Source organism: Echinops telfairi, unplaced genomic scaffold, assembly GCF_000313985.2.
Source record: "Echinops telfairi isolate 266 unplaced genomic scaffold, ASM31398v2 ScPeMD7_2291;HRSCAF=2852, whole genome shotgun sequence".
Taxonomy (NCBI): domain Eukaryota; kingdom Metazoa; phylum Chordata; class Mammalia; order Afrosoricida; family Tenrecidae; genus Echinops; species Echinops telfairi.
Genome location: NW_022106189.1, coordinates 30,664,514 through 30,681,161, shown reverse-complemented (window position 1 = coordinate 30,681,161; position 16,648 = coordinate 30,664,514). Strand labels below are relative to the sequence as shown.

Below are 16,648 nucleotides of genomic sequence, written 5' to 3'. Positions count from 1 at the left end.
CTGATACCAAGGGCTCAAGTAGAAAGCAAATGTTTTGAGCATGATGATGGCATTAAATGTATAAATGTGCTTGACACAATGGATGGATGGATGGATGGATTGTGATAAGAGTTGAATAAGCCCCCAATAAAATAATTTTTTTAAAGTTGGAAACACACACAAAATCATTTCTGAAACTAGCATGGACTTTTTGGACAAATAAATCTGGGACAAAACCTCAGCTCTAACACTTCCATAGTGTGTGACTTCAGGCAAGACCTGTCCCCACCTCTAAGACTCACTTTTCCGTATGTTGAGGATCATGGCCTGACTTCAAAGAATTATTCCAAGAGTTGGAAGTAATATTGAATCCCAGGGTTGATGGGACTTAGAAATCCACACAAGACTCCATTTTATAGACAGCAAATTAATTCAACACGTTATTTATTGAGTGCTTACGAGGGGTGGTGCTCTCCTGGGCTCTGGTGATAAGCCTGAGGCCCTGAGGTGACCAGGTCTGTAGACAGTGAAGAAGGGTTTGGGACCCAGCGCACCAGTCCCTAGGCTTTCCCATGAACAGTAAGCTCTTCCTTGTCTGCCAAGCTGCAACTAAGAGGCGCACCACCATCATCATGCCCTGTCCTGGACAGCTGTGCTCAAGGCCCAGTCAGCTTGAGGATCAGCCCACCCCTCTCCTCAAGCTGTGGGATAAAAGACACATAAGCCCTTAAGCCCCCAGTCACAGAGCAGATTCTGTGCTCCCCTACCCTCCTCCTCTCTATATACATAGTGGTCATTCAGTTACAGGGAAAAGTAGGGACTTAGGCAGCAAAAATCAGGGGAAAGTAGGTCACAGTAGGAGGATGGTAATCCCTCTGATGACTGTTCAGAGCAGCATGGGTCCTGCTCCTGGAAGCAGGCTACTCCTGGCCACCCACCAAGAGTGGCTCCAGAAAACCCCTGAGGTCTGGGGAGCCAGCCCCCCCACCTCTCAGCAGCAGAACCTGGATGAGGGGGCTGCCCGACGCCAGGAGATTCTCCTCTGCACACTGGGGCCCATATAGGTCCGAGCTCTTGCTGACTGAAATGCTTCCGTAGGCTGGACTTGAGAGATTTTTGTCTTTCATTCCCACAAGTGCACCTATTCTACCCAGTTCTAGGGGAAGTGTTGAAGACATAATGAAAACTCTTGGACAGGTCTTGTTCTTGGGTAGCCCCCAGTGAGGAATGCTGACCCTGACCCTGACCTTGGCTCAGAAAGGGCAGTGCTATCACTGCTGAGAAGAGAGGGGCCAGGTATGGGCCCATAGGAGATGCTTGATCTAGCTCTTGTGAAGATTTCCCACAGGTGATGCTGACAGGATAGAAGTGCCCCAGGTGGAAATGGGGAGGGTATTCTGGACATAAAGAATATACCCCCGTACAACCCCCCCACCAAAAAAAAAAAGAATATACCCAGAGGCACGAAAAGCTGTCATTTTCTTCTGGAAAATGTTGATTTAGAGTATGGCTTCTGGAAATAGGTCAAAAGGGCCAAATCTGGAAGAGGTTTTTTCCTGAACTTTCTCCTTTGGGTGATGTGGGAAGATGAGTTAGGAGGGGTTGGGAGACAGAAGTGGAGATACAAGTCCAGGTGGCTGAGGCACAGGAGCACAGACGCACAGACTGAATCACTAGATAAGAGTCCTCACTGAGGCATCTGGGCTAGCCAGAATGGAAGGGTGTTTGGAAAGCATAAATAAAATGGCTCTTAGACACCTGGATGGAGATCTTTGGAGGCCTGTCACCCTGAAACCTAAGTAAGGTTCTCAACAAGTCTGATTGTGTCCTGGGAAAGTAGGAGGACATTTCCCAGCTGAGGTTGCTGAACTCTGGGTCTCCATGGCTCTTCTCCATCTTTGCCGATTGCTTGGGACTCTTTGCAAAGCTCTCTCCAAGACTAACCCATCTATTCACCACCATCACCTGCTGGTCTTGCATGCTTGCCTCACATTATTCCCTATGTAAGTGCTCCTTCTCAGGAACGTCATCTGACGCCAAGCACTGGGACCATGGCTTCTCGATGCTTCCACAGAGTGGAATCTCAGGACAGACTTGACTTCTACAGGGCCTGGTAGACAAGGAGCAGGCGCTTCCCATCAGGGTCTGTTTTTCCATTTAGAAAGTCAGAGAATCAAGTGAGGATGGGGAGCCAGCATAGAATCCTGGAGGTAGAGGTGGAAAGTAGACTGATCCAGAAAGTCTGGGGACCTGGCTGCTTCCACCCTCTCTGAGGGCTCCTCCTTTGCTCAGGATTCTGCCCATGCTGATTATGCTGATTCACGGCCTCCCTCCCCACCAGCATGAGCAGGGCACCATCACACACTTAGTGCATTCACGCCTCACCCCTGCTAGAAAACCTTCTGGGATTGCTGGGATTCAGGTACATCTCTGGCGTGTGAAAGGAAGAGGCCAGAGGAAGCGTCCATTACTTCCGCGACTCCAGGTGGTATCAGGGGCGCTTTCCACCTTCTGGGATAGACCCCCTCAGAAGGATCAAGAGCACAGAGCAGGAGGGGATACAGCAGATCCTCTGAGCTGAAGTGGCAGTCAACAGAGAGGGGTGGGGAGGAGGAGGAGGAGGAAGAGGGATGGGCAGGAGGAGGAGGGATGGAGAGGAGGCGGAAGAGGGATGGGGAGGAGCTGGGGGAGGAGCTGGACCTTCCCAGGTGGGGCAGAGATTAAAGAACACTCCAACACATCGCCTGGACTTCAGGGACCAGAAAAGGAGGGGCAGAACTGAGGACTCCGGTCCTACCGACCCTGATCCCCGCCACCCCCACCCCAACGGGTCTGGGACGGCCGAGAGTGGGCTGTGCGTGCAGAGGATCTGGGTCTCCACCCGTGCTCCTGGGAGCCGCACGCACGTAATGGAAAAGCTCCTGGCCACCGTCGCCATCGCCGCTGGGAAACCGGTGTTGTGCAGAGAAAGATTGAGTCCCTGGCGGGGACTCCCAGCCCCGCCCATCTTGGGGGCCCATCCTGGGGCTCAGTTCCAGCCCCCGCCCCTCCGCCCACGGGAGAATGTGCGGGGGGGGACGGACAAAAAAAAAAGGTGCTAATACGTGAGCAGTGTCCCTCGCTCTTCGGAAGATCGTTTTGCGCCACTTTGCTTTTGTTAGAGTCTGTAACATAGACCTACCGTCGCACCTGTTCCCGCTAACCAAAAGAACTCCCAGGCAGATTCTGCCTTTGCAAAAGCCAGCGTTGGTGTAAAGAGGCCCCGAGCGGCCAGAGTGGCAGGGCCAAGCACCTTCCCTGGGCACGAGCGACCGTGGCTTTGAACTTAAGTTGTTTTTGGTTTTTTTTAATGTATTATTCATTATCTGAGCTGATGGGTTACTTCTGGGGTCTGAGAACGTGGGAAAACATTTTTCACATGTAAAATAGCCTTCCCCCCTCCCTCCCATATACATGAATAGTCGTTGCTGCTTTGCTTTAAGCCATTGCGCGGACGAAAGGTTTCCAAGGGACGCTCCTCCACGTGCAGCGAAGGAAACCTGTACCTTTAATGAAAGTTCAGCCCCGCGACCCAGCCCCCAGGTCAGGGCGCTGCTACCCCGGCTGGTTGCTGGTGGCTAGGCCAGAGGTCCCAGGAGGCAGGCCAGCGCCAGCCCCGCGGCCAGCAGCGGGAGCGCGGGGGCCGGTGCGGACCGGGGCGCGGGGGCCCGCAGCGTCTCCTGGTTGGTCTCGGGGCTGGCTCCGCGCTCCGGAACGCGCACCGAGGCGCCGCACAGAGCGTGCAAGTTATCCGGGTGCGGGGCCCGGCGAGCCTCTTGCTGCAGCGACTCCCACACGGCGGCTGCCTCCTCCGGGCAGCCCGACAGGACCCGCGAGGCACAGGCTTGGAAGTCATTCCAGGACCTGGGAAGGGCGTAGGGTGAGCGGCATTAGGCAGGGCAAGGAGGGTGGCCCGGGGCCAGCCCCGCTGCGCGCGCGCCCATCCTTACCTGCAGACTGCCTCCAGCTCGCCTCCGCGGCCCATGCCGTCCCCCAAGCGGATGAGGCACTCTGCGAAGCCCTGGTATATGGTGTCACAACGGCCTTTGCCCTCTCCGGCGGCTGCTAGGGACGGTGCGACGGCTGGGAGAGGCGTGGAGAATGGCAAATGGGATGAACGCGGCCGGCCTGCACGCTCCCTGCCCCCCAGGGCTTGATTACCCCAATGCCTGGGGACGTGACTCAGCGTGAAAAGGACTCCCCAAGGAACTGAGAGGCAAGACTGGGGATCAACTGTCTCAGTCCCCTCCTAGGGGGGACTTGTATCCGGATACATGTGGTGGGGGGGTGGGGAGGAAGGAGTGTCATGTCTCTGGGGTCTGCTCTCCTGAGCTTCTGGGGCCTGAGGTCTCAAGTCGGGTGGGTTGGTGAGTGTGGTCCAGGTGAAGGAGCCAGGGGCTGGGAACCGGGGCTCCAGATCTGGGCAGCATCGGAGCCCTCGGCAGCATTTATGTGAGCTTCCTGTGACCCACCCACCATGCCTGCAAAGGCAGGTGTCTTCTGGTGGGGTCAGGCAGGATAGAGGGGGGTTGGAAACCAGGCCAGCCCCTCCAAGAGGGCCCTTAGAGACCCTATAGCTGGTTTAAGAATCTCACTAGAAGCTTCTATCAGAAGGAGAGCAGTGGAATTTGGGGGACTTGACTTTGCAGGCTAGCCGCCCTGATAGTGTAGTAGTTAGGCACTTGGCTACTAGTGGAAAAGACAACAGTTGGAAACAATCAGCCTTTCTAGGGAGAAAGCTGAGGCCACGGGATTCCTTCAAGATTTACAACCTGGAAACCTTACGGGGCTTCTCTACTCGGTCCTATAAGGCCACTGTATTGCCATCTACTTCAATGAATGTTGTACCCGACAACCGGTGCTCAGTGCCCTCCCCCCACTTTCGGTCCTGAAGTTACTGGCACAGATGGGAACCCCAAGCTATCATCTCCCTGGAGTCCTACTTCCCAACGTTCAGGGAAGCTGGGCTCCGGTTCCCAGCGACACACCTAGACCAGACCTGGCTGAGGCGGGAAGGAGGGAGGCAGGCCCGGCGGTGGGCCGGGTCCGCAGCCCACACTCACCAAGAGGCAGCAGCAGCAGCAGCAGCCGCAGGGCAGGGGGTGACTGGCAGCGAGGGCGGCGAAGGTGGCAGCAGCAGCCACAGAGCATCTTCCCCTGCTCTGAGCCCAGTGGCAGCACTAGCAGCTAGGGAGTGCGGCCCATCAGCCCAACCCCCCTGAAAGAGGGGCCGTGATTGGCTCGGAGCTGGGGGCGGGACTGCAATGCCAGAGGATGGCTCCACCCCCAACGCACAGCTTGGCAAGGAGGTGAGGATGCACCCACCCCGGGCTGAGGCCACCAGGAGACTCTGTGTGCACAGGGTCGAGGGTTGGTCAGTGTTGTCTAGGGCAGGGTTTGGCAAACCGGCTTGAGACCCCTATGCATACCTTCTAGTAAGTACGTAAGTGTGGCTCTGAAGTAAAACTGAAAACATTTAAAAGATATTATTCAGATGGTGGTGGTCTCCTTTGTAAAAATATATTGATGGCTCTCAAATAACTTTTCTTTGTTGTAAGAGGGCATGACTGGCTCTTCTGTCTGAAGTTTTGCCAACCCCTGGCCTAACCACAGCATTCCATCGGGACAAGCGAGAGGGCAAGGGGCAGTGAGAGTGGGTGCGGTATCAGAGCCACACTAAAGACACACCCCAGACAGACAGACAGACACACACACACACAGAGTCCGTTTTATTCCAAAAGCATTTAATCCAATTTCTCAATGTTTTCAAAAACAGAAAGATCCAAATCAGAGGTAAAAAGGAAAATTCAACTCAAGGAGTGATGTTTGCGATCAGGGTCCTGTTCCAGGCACGGCAGCCCCAAAAGGCACCATCTCTGTCCTGGGCCCACCTCAGCCTGTACCCCGCCAGTACCCTATGCCCCCACACCCCAAGAAGCGGCCTGTGCTGGTTAGGGCAGTGGTGACCTCGCCTGGGCCTGTCTGCTGGCCTTCAGTGCCATGCCCTCCCGAGGCACAGTGGGCTACGGGAGGCTGGGGGCCACCAGGCCATGCAGCATGAGGTTGAGCCTCCGGGCCGCTTTGCCTAGGGAGTTGTGGGGCTCGGCCTGCAGGAACTGGAAGAGCTTCTGACGCACCTGGGCCATGACGGAGCCCATGTGGTCCCGGGTGATGGGGTCGCTGTGGTCCAGGTGCATTACCGCCTCCTCTAGGTAGCTGGGGTGAGGAAAAGGGAGCAGCTCCAGGTGGGCTCCAGCAGGTGGGAGGGAGCGCCCCCTGGTGGCTATGGGACCCAGCACAGCTGTTCAGGGAAACCTCCAAACCAGAAGGGAGAGGGGAAGGGAGGGCTTCGAGGGGAGGGAGTAAGGCAGGAGTGGGAGTGTCTTCCACCAAGCAATTCCCTGCCCCTAGCCGCCCCCACTCACCTGAGCTTGAGGTCGGTTCGCGTGCCAAGGTCAGAGGCCAGCTGCTGGATGAGGGAGAGCAGCACAGGCTGTGAGAGCGGGCAAGGGGGCTGCCCAAACACCTGGGCCGGGTCCACCGCTTCACATACATACAGCACCAGGTTCAAGTCAGCGGCTGTCAGGGCCTGCAGGCAGAGGGGGTCGCAGTGTGTGGGAAAGCTTCTCTGGGTTCAGTGTGGTCTGAGAGCGCATAAAGCCGGGAGCTGAGGGCTCTGTAGGCACCAGACTGCCAGAAGCACCCTGGGGGTCCTTCCCCTGGGCCCAGCCTACCTGCTGGAAGGCCTGATTGAGGTGGCCCTGCTGCAGCAGCTGCAGGATGTGGGCCTGCTGGGCCTGGCAGTCCAGGTGGGCAGCAGGGACCGGAGTGCTAGCAGCTGAGCGCATGGCCTGCATGATGCTGGAGGTGACCGCAGCCTGCTGCTCCTTGAGGGCCACACTCACCTCGCCCTTCACAATGCGCTGGACCTGGGCCAGGATGGACTCCTGCAGGCTGCCAGGGGAAGGGAGGGCGCTGAGGTGAACAGGAGCCCCGCCTGACTCTGCCCCAAACCTCCCCCTTGCTCAGTGGCCTGCCCACGCACCTGCCCACAGCCACATGCAGCTGGTGCTGCACCTCCGCCCGGACACTGCTAGACACAGTGGCTGCCATCTGCTCGGTAGCGCCCTGCAGGGTGCCCACCAGGCCACGCAGCTGGGCCAGCACAGGCTCTCTTGCCTCCTGTTCCCGGGCCTTCCGGCTCTTCATGTGGCCCTCCAGCTGCTGTAAGTCTAGGGGGTGACCGTGGGAGACTATGAGGGCCGGTGAGGAGAGGAGGGGGAGGCATCCCTTCCAGCCTCAGGTCATGTGACCCCACTCACATTCCTGCGTGCCCAGCCGAAAGCTCTCATTGATCTGCTGGAACATGGCCTGGCAGCTCTTCTCGAAGGCAGGCAGCACCACGCTCTGGAAGGCCTCACGGTAGGCGGCCTGCATCGGCCCCTGCAAGGTGTCCGCAGCTGCACGGGCGATGGCATCAGTCAGGTTCTGAGGATGGATGGAAGGGCCAGTTGAAGGGCTGAGCTCACCCTGGCCTGGCCGGCCAGCCCCACCAGCCCTGCCTGCCACCTTGGATCCTAGAGCACCTTGGATTTGAGGAGCTTAGAGATGTTCTCCTTCATGGTGCCCTCCACGGCTGTGAGCTTGGTGGCTACCGAGCTGCTCAGCTGGCCGGCCACAGGCTCCAAACTCCGGGAGACACCTAGGGCAGCAGAGGAGGGGTGGGGCCAAGAAGAAGCTTGACAGGTGGGAGACCCATCTCCCACCACGACTACCTGGTACACCCACAAGAGGCTCTGTCCCTGTCCCTGTCCCCAACTCACATGGGGGCACCGTCTTCTTGATCTCGTCCCGGATGCTGCGCTCCAGCCGCCCTGCCACTGCCGATGACAGCGCCTGGGACAGCTGCTGTGTCAGTTGCTCTTGCAACTGCCCACCCCGCTGCTGCCCCTCAGCCAGTGCCCGCTCCAGCCGCCGCTCTGCAGTGTAACTAAGGACCAGGCCTGCAGCAGGTCCCACCCATCCCCTTCTGTCCCGGCCGCCCGAGCCTTCTCCCTGGCACAAGGATACGCTCCTGCTCATGCCGCGTGTCCAGGGCGCGCTCCACGTGGCCCATGACGGTGCTCTGCAGGCCCTCAAGCTGGCTGCACAGGCGCTGCAGGAGCTCCTCCTGGCTGTGCCGCAGCTCTGCCAGCTCTCTCTGCTGCTGCCACAGGACCGCTGGCCAGTCCTTGGGGGGCTCTGCCACCTGCCAGGGGGCACCAGCAGTCACAGAACTTCTGGCCTCCCTCTCCACCCCCTCCCCAGGCCCGCCGACATTCCAGAACCCTCCAGTAGACAGGGTGCAGCCTTGCTCACCTGGTGCTCCGTCAGCCGGGATCCCACAGCCAACTCCCTGCCACGGGCAAGAACCACCTCAGGCCTCAGCAGGCAGCCTGGTAACCAAGCCCTACCCCTGGCCCCAGGTTGCCCCCTTACCCGTCCTCCTTCTTGCCCTTCCTCTTGAGCTTAGGGGAGGCCCGAGGGGACCCCTTGGTCTTCCAGTCCTTGGTAGGCAGCCGTGGTGTGGGAACGTTGCTGCTAAAGCCCCCTGAGGCAGTGGCTAGGCTGGCCACCTCGTCATCGTGGTCACTATGGGAAGCGAAAGGAGGGAGAAGCGCTGGTCTCCTCACGGCCTGGCCCCCGGCCCCGGGTGGGGAGGGGCTGCCGTGACTGTGAGGGGGCCCCCACCTCTGCTCGGCACTGGTGTCCTGGCTCTCGTGTTGCGGCAGCAGGTGGTACGGTGGCCGGTGGAAGGCCAGGCTCTTGTGCTTCTCCTGGAGGCCGTTTCTGGGGCTGGGGCGGAGGAGCAGGCCATCTCAGCCGTTGAGGCCTCTGCTGCAGCCCAGCCCCCAGCACCCTGCCCCTGCCCTCCCACACTCACCTTTCCGCCAAACTGCTGCAGGTTTCCCGAGTGATGTCGGGGGCTGTGGGCCAGACCTGACTCTCGGGGGCCGAAGCCTCCTGGGTTAAGGCTGCTTCCAGCAGAGAGGGCGCACTATGCCGATCGCCATCCCCAGAGCTCCCATCCAGGTCCAGGCCACGCTGGGGGCCCAGCTCGGTGGGCGTCGGCCGGGGCCGTGGGGACAGCAGATGGAGCGCGGAGGCAGCAGAGGCCATGCTGTTGGGCTCGAGGCCAGCAGGACAAGCACCCCGGGACAACGCCTCTGAGGCGATCTCGGGGATATCCTGGGACAGGGCCGTGGAGGCCGAGGAGATCACGTCCGGGGAGCGGGTCCGGCTGGGTGAGGCCTGAGGTGGCCCCAGGGGCTCCACTTCCTGCAGCTCCAGGGACAGCGAGGCGGCAGCAGTAGGCACCTAGGTGAGCCAGACATGGGTGAGCAGAGACATGGCAGCAGTGGCAGTGAGGAGAAACACAGGTAAGAAACAGGGCCAGGCCCAGCAGGCAAGATGGAGAGTGGGAAGTCTGAAGTGATGCCGCCCCGGGGCACGGGGGGCTGAGGGGACCTTGTCGGGGGAAAAGGGGCTCTGGACGCAGAGCAGGAGCAGGAGCAGCAGGCAGGGCTGCAGGAGGAGACTGCAGTTGTCTCTGCAGGTCACACGCACCTGCATAGGCCCCTTGGTCAACTTGTCGGCTGGCCCCGGGAGCAGGCCAGGCAGGAGGCTGCGTGGGCTGGCCTGCAGGCTGCCATCCAGCTGCAGCTTGGGGCTCAAGGTCAGCTCCTCGGAGGGCCTGGGGGCAGCAAGGCTGAGGCATCAACACAAGAGGACTTGCCACCGCTTGTCATTAGCCTCTGCCACGCCCCCACAACCCTGGCCCTACCTCACCTCACCTGGGCAAGGAAGGGGCGTCCACGGCTGGGGTGCTGCTAATGGCAGACACGGCTGTGAGAGAGGAGCTGCTGCCGCTACTACTGCTGCTGCTGCTGCCCGGGGACACGGTGATCTGGGAGAGGTAGAGTGAGGGCTGCGGTCTGGGTCGGCGGGGGGCTTCTGGGTTGCCAGCCCGGGGCCCCCGCCTCTGCTGCACACCTGCTGCAGGGAGGCGCTGGGCGTCATGAAAGCATCAGGCGTCATGAGCTTGGGCTTGGCCTCACTGCTCAGACTGAGGAAGTCGGCGGGGGCAGGTAGCTCCACGAGGCGGTGCAGGTTGGGCTGGGTGCTGGGAGAGGCCGAGCTCAAGCCATCGGCACTCAGTTCAGACTGAGCCTCTCCAAATGCTGCTGTGTGAGGCGGTCTCGGGCCCCAGTCCATCTGACCCCCTGCACTCCTCCCCCTGCACTCACCAAAGTCCTCTGGGGCCGTGTGCAGGGGGAGCGGCGCCACTACATCGGGGCCCAGCTGAGGCTGGAAGCGGATCTGTACATCCTGCAGGGCTCTGTGGGAGAAACAGGGATGGAGGGAGGACTCCGAGGGGCCTCGGCTGGGCAGGGTTAGGCGGCACACTCACTTGGTATGGATGCAGAAGAGCTTGATAAGCACGCCGGCGGCAGACTCTACGGCCCCAGCTCCGTGGGAACCATCTGGATGGATGGCATGGAAAACTGAGCCCCAGCCAGGGGCACCTCGGCCCTTACCTAGCCCCCGCCGTCCCCGTCCCATCCCCCCCACCCCGTCTGTGGAGCCCTACCCAAGCTCACCAGTCCCCAGGCTGTCACTCTCCTCCTCGGCTGGCAGCACCTCTGTGTGGCGCAGGCGGCAGCGGCTCACCATCTGGATGCCAAAGCTCAGCACGGGGTGGGTGAGCAGGAACTCCGAGATGGAGCTGAAGCAGGCATGGCCCTCCTCCTGGTTCTGCAGCAGCTCCATCACATAGAGGACCTGCATGGCCAGGGTGGCCATGCTCAGGCTCAGCTTGGGCTGAGGCTGGGCTGCTGTCCCTGTCCTTGCCCTTTCCCTCCCAGGGCCCCACTGCACCTACCTTCCGTTGTACATCGCTGAGAATCAGGTACTCTGCCGAGAGGTCCAGGCAGACCTTGAGGCTGGGGAGCACGCTCACTGAACTGAAGATATCTGGGGAAAAGCTGGGGAGCCACCGGCAGGGTCAGGGGCCCGAGAGGATTAGAGGAACCCACCCCCTGGAGCCCCGGGGGCTGCAAGCCTGCCCACCGAATGGTCTGCAGGCAGGTCCAGGACACGGTGCACCACATCTTCAGCTCCCGGTTCTGGTCGGCACCAGTGATCAGGAACCTCCAGAATGGGACCCTGCGGAGCAATCAGGCGCTGGCTGCCTTGACCCTGTTGGGAGCCCCCAGCCCACCCCTCCCTCAGCCCCCCAACCCACCCACTCACTCAGGGTCCTGTTTCTTGTGGTTGTCACAGAAGAGCAGGCAGGAGAGGGGCCTACCGTCATGAGGTTTCCACTCATGCAGGCACCTGCAGCCGGGCAGATGGGGCCAGAGGTGGGGGCTGGTCCTTTACCTGAGGTGGGGGTGGGGGTTCCAGTCCTGTAAGCCCTACCTTACCTGGGCTCATCCTGCCCCTCGATGTAGATCTGCCAGAACTTGACATAGCCATCATGGCTGGCAGTAGCCAGCACAGTCCCGTCAGGGGAGAGGGCCCCTTCACTCAGGCACTGGAAGAAACCAAAGAGCCTCACTCAGTCCGCTGCCCTGCCCAGACGAGCTGACGGGAAACCTGGGTCTGCAGGACGGGCGCTGCAGGAGAGGAGGCACTATGTGCTCCCAGGACTCTGGGGTGGGGGCCAGTGAGAGTCCCGAGGAAGAAGGGTGGCTCACCGTGCTATGGCCTTTCACCACGATGAAGCCCTGCTTGAGCTGACTCACATCCACGGGCCAGGTGTGGTGGCCCGAGCGCAGCATGTCCAAGTCCCACACCTCAGCCTGCAGGGGAGAGGGCAGTGAGCACTTGGCTGGCCCGCAGGGGGGCAGCTCGGCCCAACCCTGCCCAGCCTTGTCACCCACCCGGTCCTCGTGCAGCAGGGCCACTGTGGGGCTGCCCTCCTCGCAGCAGTCCTCGCTCTCCTCCGGGATGAAGGGGCACCAGATGATGCGGCGGAAGTGGTTCAATGGCGTGCCCTCGGGCTGCCGGATGTGGATCAGGATCTCTTCCCTGGGCAGGGTGTTAAGGGCCAGGCGGGTGGCAAGTCGGCAGCTGAGCTCCCCTCTGTGCACCCTGCCAGAGCCCTCCACCACTCTAGGGACAAGGATACTGGATTTTGCCATTAACCAGGGCCAGGCGCCACACGAAGAGGTTCCCTGCCTCATCCAGGCAGGCCAGCTGTGGGGAGTTGCGGTGGGCAAAGGCCAGGTCGGCTACGCTGCCCATGAAGCCCTTGAGCAGGGTGCGCTCCGACGTACCCACGCTGATCACTCGCACCATCGCTGAGCCGTTGTTGGCAGCTGGGGCCAAGATAGCGGTGGCCTGTGACTGCTAGGCCCAGGTGGCATCAAAGGCCTGCCTGGCCCCGCTGCCACCACCCAAAGCCCGGCAGAGGGTGGGATAGCATAGACAAGCATTCCACCATGCGCCTAGCAGCAGGCCGCCTTCACTCACCCCGAATGGCATAGGCCAGGAAGGAGTTGGACACCGCGATGAGATTGCCATAGTAGTACTTTTGCTCCCAGTCATACTTGGCGACTGGTTGGATTTTCACCTGGGAACCAAGAGTGGGCAAGGTCACAGAAGCTGAGGAACTGACAGGTGGCTTCCCCAGAGCCCTGTAGTCCTTACCAACCCTCGCTGCTGGGGAAGGGAGAGGCTACAGGTGTGAATCCAGCCACCCATTCACCCAACCAACAGCCCCTGATTGCCTGAGACCGGGGTGCCATGTGTTTGGCCAGGTGACCCTCCCAGCACTGACAGCATCGAGGAATCGGGGATGGCAGCAGCAGGAGAGCAGCAGGTGTGCTCCCAGCACCCCCGCAGGCCACGGCATTCTGTGCCCACCTTGTTGCTCCCCCGGGCCTTGCTTGAAATGCTGGAATCACTGCTGGCCACAATCTCCACTTCCTTGGCCAAAATGCCAATGCATGTAGAACTGTCATCTCCAGAGAGGCAGCTAGTAGAGAGAGGGGCACACATGCTGGTTTCTTGTTCACCCCAACGCTTGACAGACAAGGGGAAGGCTTACATCACAGGCTCCCTGGTGAAGGATGTTAGGGCCACATCAGCCCCGAAGCCCCCCAACTCACCTCCCTCTTATGAAATAAGCCTCACTCGTTCAAAACTCACTGCCATCAAGTCGATACTGACTCACAGCGACCCTATAGGCCGAGGGTGGAACTGCTCCTGAGAATTTCTGAGACTGTTGATCTTTACTGAAGTAGAAGTCCCATGTGTCTCGCGAGGAGCATCTGGTGGCTTCAAACTGCTGACCTTGCGGGTAGCAGCCCAAAGCATAGCAAACTGTGCTACCGGGGTCCTTTGGAATGAGCCTAATTCACTGTTTTTTTTAAAACCAGGCACCCAAACTGGTCAAATCCAGTCCTAACCCCTCCTTCCCAGGCGAAGCTCAATGAGCCGCAGTGTTCACCTCAGGCCTCAGAGAAATGACAGAAGAGGTTGTCAGCCCCTTTCTCTCCTCATCTCCAGCCCCTAGTCAAAAGGCTGCCCCAGAGTACCCCCACCCCCCAGCACTCACATGACCTGCTTCTCTTGCAGGTTAAGGGGTGGCATGGCTCGGAGACCAGGCTTGCTTGTTGAGGTACCATCACCTGAGCTGAGGGGGTCTGGAACCAGGAGCCCATTGAGGTCCCCATTGTAGGTGTTGGATGGCCGCTGGTTCTCTGCAGGGGCACCTGGAAGCAGACAGACCACCCCGATGAAGTGGTCAGCCCTGCTCACTGGCCTCTCCTCCGGCAGAGCTTCCTTCCAGAACTCTGTGGGCTTCTTAGAACCCTTGCTCAGAAGAGGCATGCCCATGGGGAGGAGAGTGACGTGAGCCTTCTGCTCCTGCCTGTCCCATAGTCCAGTGTGCGCCAGGGCCAGAGATGAACGTGAAGCCCCTCCCCCTTGGGGATTGCCCTCCAAACCCAGTTTAATAATCGGGCGCAACAGAGCCTGGGGTGGGAGGGGGGCTCTGCTCACATGAGGGCGGGCCTGGGAGGGATCAGACAAGTCTTCATAGTGGATGCGGCATCCCAACCAGCCAGTGTGGCTGGCACATACAAACACAGGAGGGAGGTGGTGGCCCAGGCAGCTGCCAGTCTGCAGCACACAGGATGGTTGGGACTCAGAGAGCGAGCAGTGCCTGACCCAAGGTGCTGACCCAGTGACAGAGGGGTGGCGTGGAGAAGATGCACCCCAGATAAGACATGGGGGTGAGACAGGAGGAGGCTGATCCACCCAGACATGGATCTGAAGATGCCTCCACGGGCAGGTGAACTCAGCCAGAATGGACACTGAGGAGCAGGACACACAGGAGGGAAAATAGGTGGTGCCGGGGAAATAGCATTTCGGTTGTCTGTCACTGGCTGCGCCTTAAGCACCCTCACAGGCTCGGTCAGGCAACACTCCCTAAACTCCCAAGGGGCAGGGAGACATGGGCTCCACATTCAGGTCCAGAGGACATTTCTGGATGAAATGACACCTCTCTGGCACTGGCCAGCTACCACGAGGACAAACTGCAGGCCCAAGCTGCCCAAGGTAGCTTCTAGCCAGGTGCGCCAAAGTCTAGTTCCTGCCACAGCTGAGGAGCCAGTGCAGCAGGTGGCAAGGGACAGAGGTCTCAGGCAGCACGTGGAGATGGCTAAAATCACCCAATGCTTGTTTCCAAAAAGCAGGCCTCCCAACAAGCATTGAAGAGGGTCTGAGAAAATGATTCTCGGCCTCGGCTGTTGAACACCCTGCCACCATCACCAGCTAGTCCTTTAACCATGACGGGTTTCCAGAGGTCCTGGACCTGTCAGGAAGGATGGCTGCCTGGACAGTACTGTCTCCTATGTGTGGGTGGAATGCATGTGCCAAGACCGACCCCAGCGACGGCCCTTTCTCTCAGACCTGCTCTGGGTCCAGGAGAGCCTGCACTTTTCCATTGCGCCCACCCACCACAGTTATTTTACAACCCTGTCCTTAGTGCTTTGGTGTTCTGGGGGCTCCTTGAGAGCAGGCGCGGCTGAGGTGTCAGCAAACTCAAGATTAAATGAATGGAAACCTTCCACTGAAGGTCTGCAGGCATTTGTGGCCTAACCTAATCTGGGTCTGTGCAATCTGATTTGCCTTCATCCCAGAACAAGCGCAGAAGCAGGGCCGGCCACCTTCCTCCTGGAATAGTTTCAGCACACCAGGAAGGATGAGCTGCAGAGGGCGGAGGCTCCCTGGCACAGCACCGGGGGCCCGGTACACAGGGCCCGGATCAGGCTGCTCGCTGCACCGTGGCGAGAGTAGAGGCGCGGCGCCGGTCACAGGTACACCAGCGGAAGAACCCACGGATTCGGGGAAGAGCTCTCACCTTCAGCCTAGGCGCTGAAGGACGAGGCCACCCAGCCCCGGGCCGGGATGGGGAGGGGCCGCAGGCGGGGTCTTGGCCTTTCGCGGTGCGCTCCTCAGGGGCTACGCCGCTGACCCAGGCGAGCCTTTCCCAGCCGGGGGAAGCCCAGAGCCGGTCTTCAAGAGCCTCGAGAGCGGATCCGGCCCGCGCCGCCCTGCCGTCAGCCCGCCGTGCGCCCCCCTCCCCGGCTCTACTTACCCCCCGCGGGCCGGTCCAGCTTGAGAATGTCCCGCAGATGCTGCGTGGCGTCCTCGATGTCGATGCTCGCGCAGGAGGAGGCCATGGACCCCGCGGCGGGCGCCGCGCCCGCGATGGTTCCTACGCTGCCGCCGCCCTGCCGTGCACCGCCGGACCGGGAGCAGAGAGCGGGGCGCGGGGCACAAAACAATCCACCCGAAGCCCGCAAACCGCCGCCCGCACCGCGTCCCTGAGCCCCGCCAACTCCACTAACCGCCTCCACTTCCGGCCCGCAGGATCTCGGCTCCCGGAATCTGCGCGGAGCTGAGAAGAAAGGTTCCGGGCTCGGGCTGATGCCCAGCCCCCTCTCAAGTGTCTCAGGCGGAGTTAGCGGGGCACCGGGGAACGACGCGGGGATCCAGCGGAGCGTGCCCACGCGAAGGCGCGGCACAAAGCCGTATGCGCTCCGAAAACCACTGGCCCATACCCACTTCCGGGGCGAGAAACGATGGGTTTAGTTCAGGGTCAAGCCAGCTGCCCAGGCAGCAGATGCTCACCGATGAGCAGGAGCGCAGCAGGGCTCTCTCTTGGTCCTAAGGCCTAGAAATGGGAATGGCCAGGTAGATGGTCTCATCAGTGTTCCTACTGCCCCCACATCCCCTTGCCCCATATGGCACCCTCAGGCAGGAAGAAAGAAGCCATCATTTACAAACACTTCTTTATTGCAGACATTTCAGGCACAGGTACATGGATGCAGCGGTATTGCAGATTTTATACAGGGTGGTTTAGAGGTCCCTGGCCAACCCCCTACCCTCCCATTCACAGCAGCCCCGAAACCAGGCCCATTGAGAACTCCTGAGTTGGCCATCATGTCGAGAAACAGACCACACCCAGCCCTGTGCCCAGTACAGCCAGGCGACTTGGGGGCTTGAGGAAGACTTCTGTCTTCCATCTACAGTGGAGGGGTGGGGTGGGGTGTTTCTGGGTCAGGCTTAGAGGTCT

The 16,648-nt window shown here is 60.2% G+C and overlaps 2 protein-coding genes across 4 annotated transcripts; both read right to left on the bottom strand.

Annotated features, from left to right (window-relative positions):
* Nucleotides 1-3,309: 3,309 nt before the first annotated feature.
* NRN1L (neuritin 1 like) lies at nucleotides 3,310-5,169 on the bottom strand. The gene is made up of 3 exons (XM_045293950.1): nucleotides 5,082-5,169; nucleotides 3,969-4,101; nucleotides 3,310-3,882 (listed from the first exon to the last, which is right to left on the bottom strand). The coding sequence occupies exons 1-3, from the start codon at nucleotides 5,167-5,169 to the stop codon at nucleotides 3,597-3,599; spliced, it is 507 nt and encodes a 168-aa protein (XP_045149885.1). The 3' UTR covers nucleotides 3,310-3,596.
* A 572-nt stretch (nucleotides 5,170-5,741) lies between these two features.
* On the bottom strand, nucleotides 5,742-15,903 carry EDC4 (enhancer of mRNA decapping 4). 3 transcript variants are annotated; one of them, XM_045293841.1, is made up of 29 exons: nucleotides 15,668-15,903; nucleotides 13,622-13,778; nucleotides 12,928-13,039; nucleotides 12,535-12,634; nucleotides 12,191-12,380; nucleotides 11,943-12,090; nucleotides 11,757-11,861; nucleotides 11,484-11,593; nucleotides 11,311-11,394; nucleotides 11,128-11,223; nucleotides 10,940-11,042; nucleotides 10,659-10,839; nucleotides 10,469-10,541; nucleotides 10,305-10,396; nucleotides 10,051-10,238; nucleotides 9,852-9,964; nucleotides 9,625-9,766; nucleotides 8,942-9,375; nucleotides 8,749-8,853; nucleotides 8,497-8,649; nucleotides 8,377-8,413; nucleotides 8,089-8,266; nucleotides 7,842-7,997; nucleotides 7,605-7,720; nucleotides 7,341-7,506; nucleotides 7,064-7,250; nucleotides 6,753-6,972; nucleotides 6,444-6,607; nucleotides 5,742-6,234 (listed from the first exon to the last, which is right to left on the bottom strand). In XM_045293841.1, exons 1-29 carry the CDS (start codon nucleotides 15,750-15,752, stop codon nucleotides 6,042-6,044), a joined length of 4,188 nt encoding a protein of 1,395 aa, XP_045149776.1. In that variant the 5' UTR covers nucleotides 15,753-15,903; the 3' UTR covers nucleotides 5,742-6,041. The 3 variants fall into 3 exon arrangements, with proteins under 3 accessions (XP_045149776.1, XP_004704657.2, XP_045149777.1); XM_004704600.2 differs by having other exon boundaries at nucleotides 9,625-9,751; XM_045293842.1 differs by lacking the exon at nucleotides 15,668-15,903 and having other exon boundaries at nucleotides 12,928-13,123; nucleotides 13,622-13,695.
* Nucleotides 15,904-16,648: the final 745 nt, after the last annotated feature.

Excerpts from the sequence above, each read along its gene's own strand:
- NRN1L (XM_045293950.1), bottom strand. The coding sequence starts at position 5,169 with ATGCTCTGTGGCTGCTGCTGCCACCTTCGCCGCCCTCGCTGCCAGTCA. Across the intron at positions 4,102-5,081 it reads GCTGCTGCTGCTGCCTCTTG|CCGTCGCACCGTCCCTAGCA; the intron begins GTGAGTGTGGGC and ends CGCCTCTCCCAG. Across the intron at positions 3,883-3,968 it reads GAGCTGGAGGCAGTCTGCAG|GTCCTGGAATGACTTCCAAG; the intron begins GTAAGGATGGGC and ends CGCCCTTCCCAG.
- EDC4 (XM_045293841.1), bottom strand. The coding sequence starts at position 15,752 with ATGGCCTCCTCCTGCGCGAGCATCGACATCGAGGACGCCACGCAGCAT. Across the intron at positions 7,507-7,604 it reads CTAAGCTCCTCAAATCCAAG|AACCTGACTGATGCCATCGC; the intron begins GTGCTCTAGGAT and ends ATCCATCCTCAG. Across the intron at positions 6,608-6,752 it reads TCAATCAGGCCTTCCAGCAG|GCCCTGACAGCCGCTGACTT; the intron begins GTAGGCTGGGCC and ends CTCTGCCTGCAG.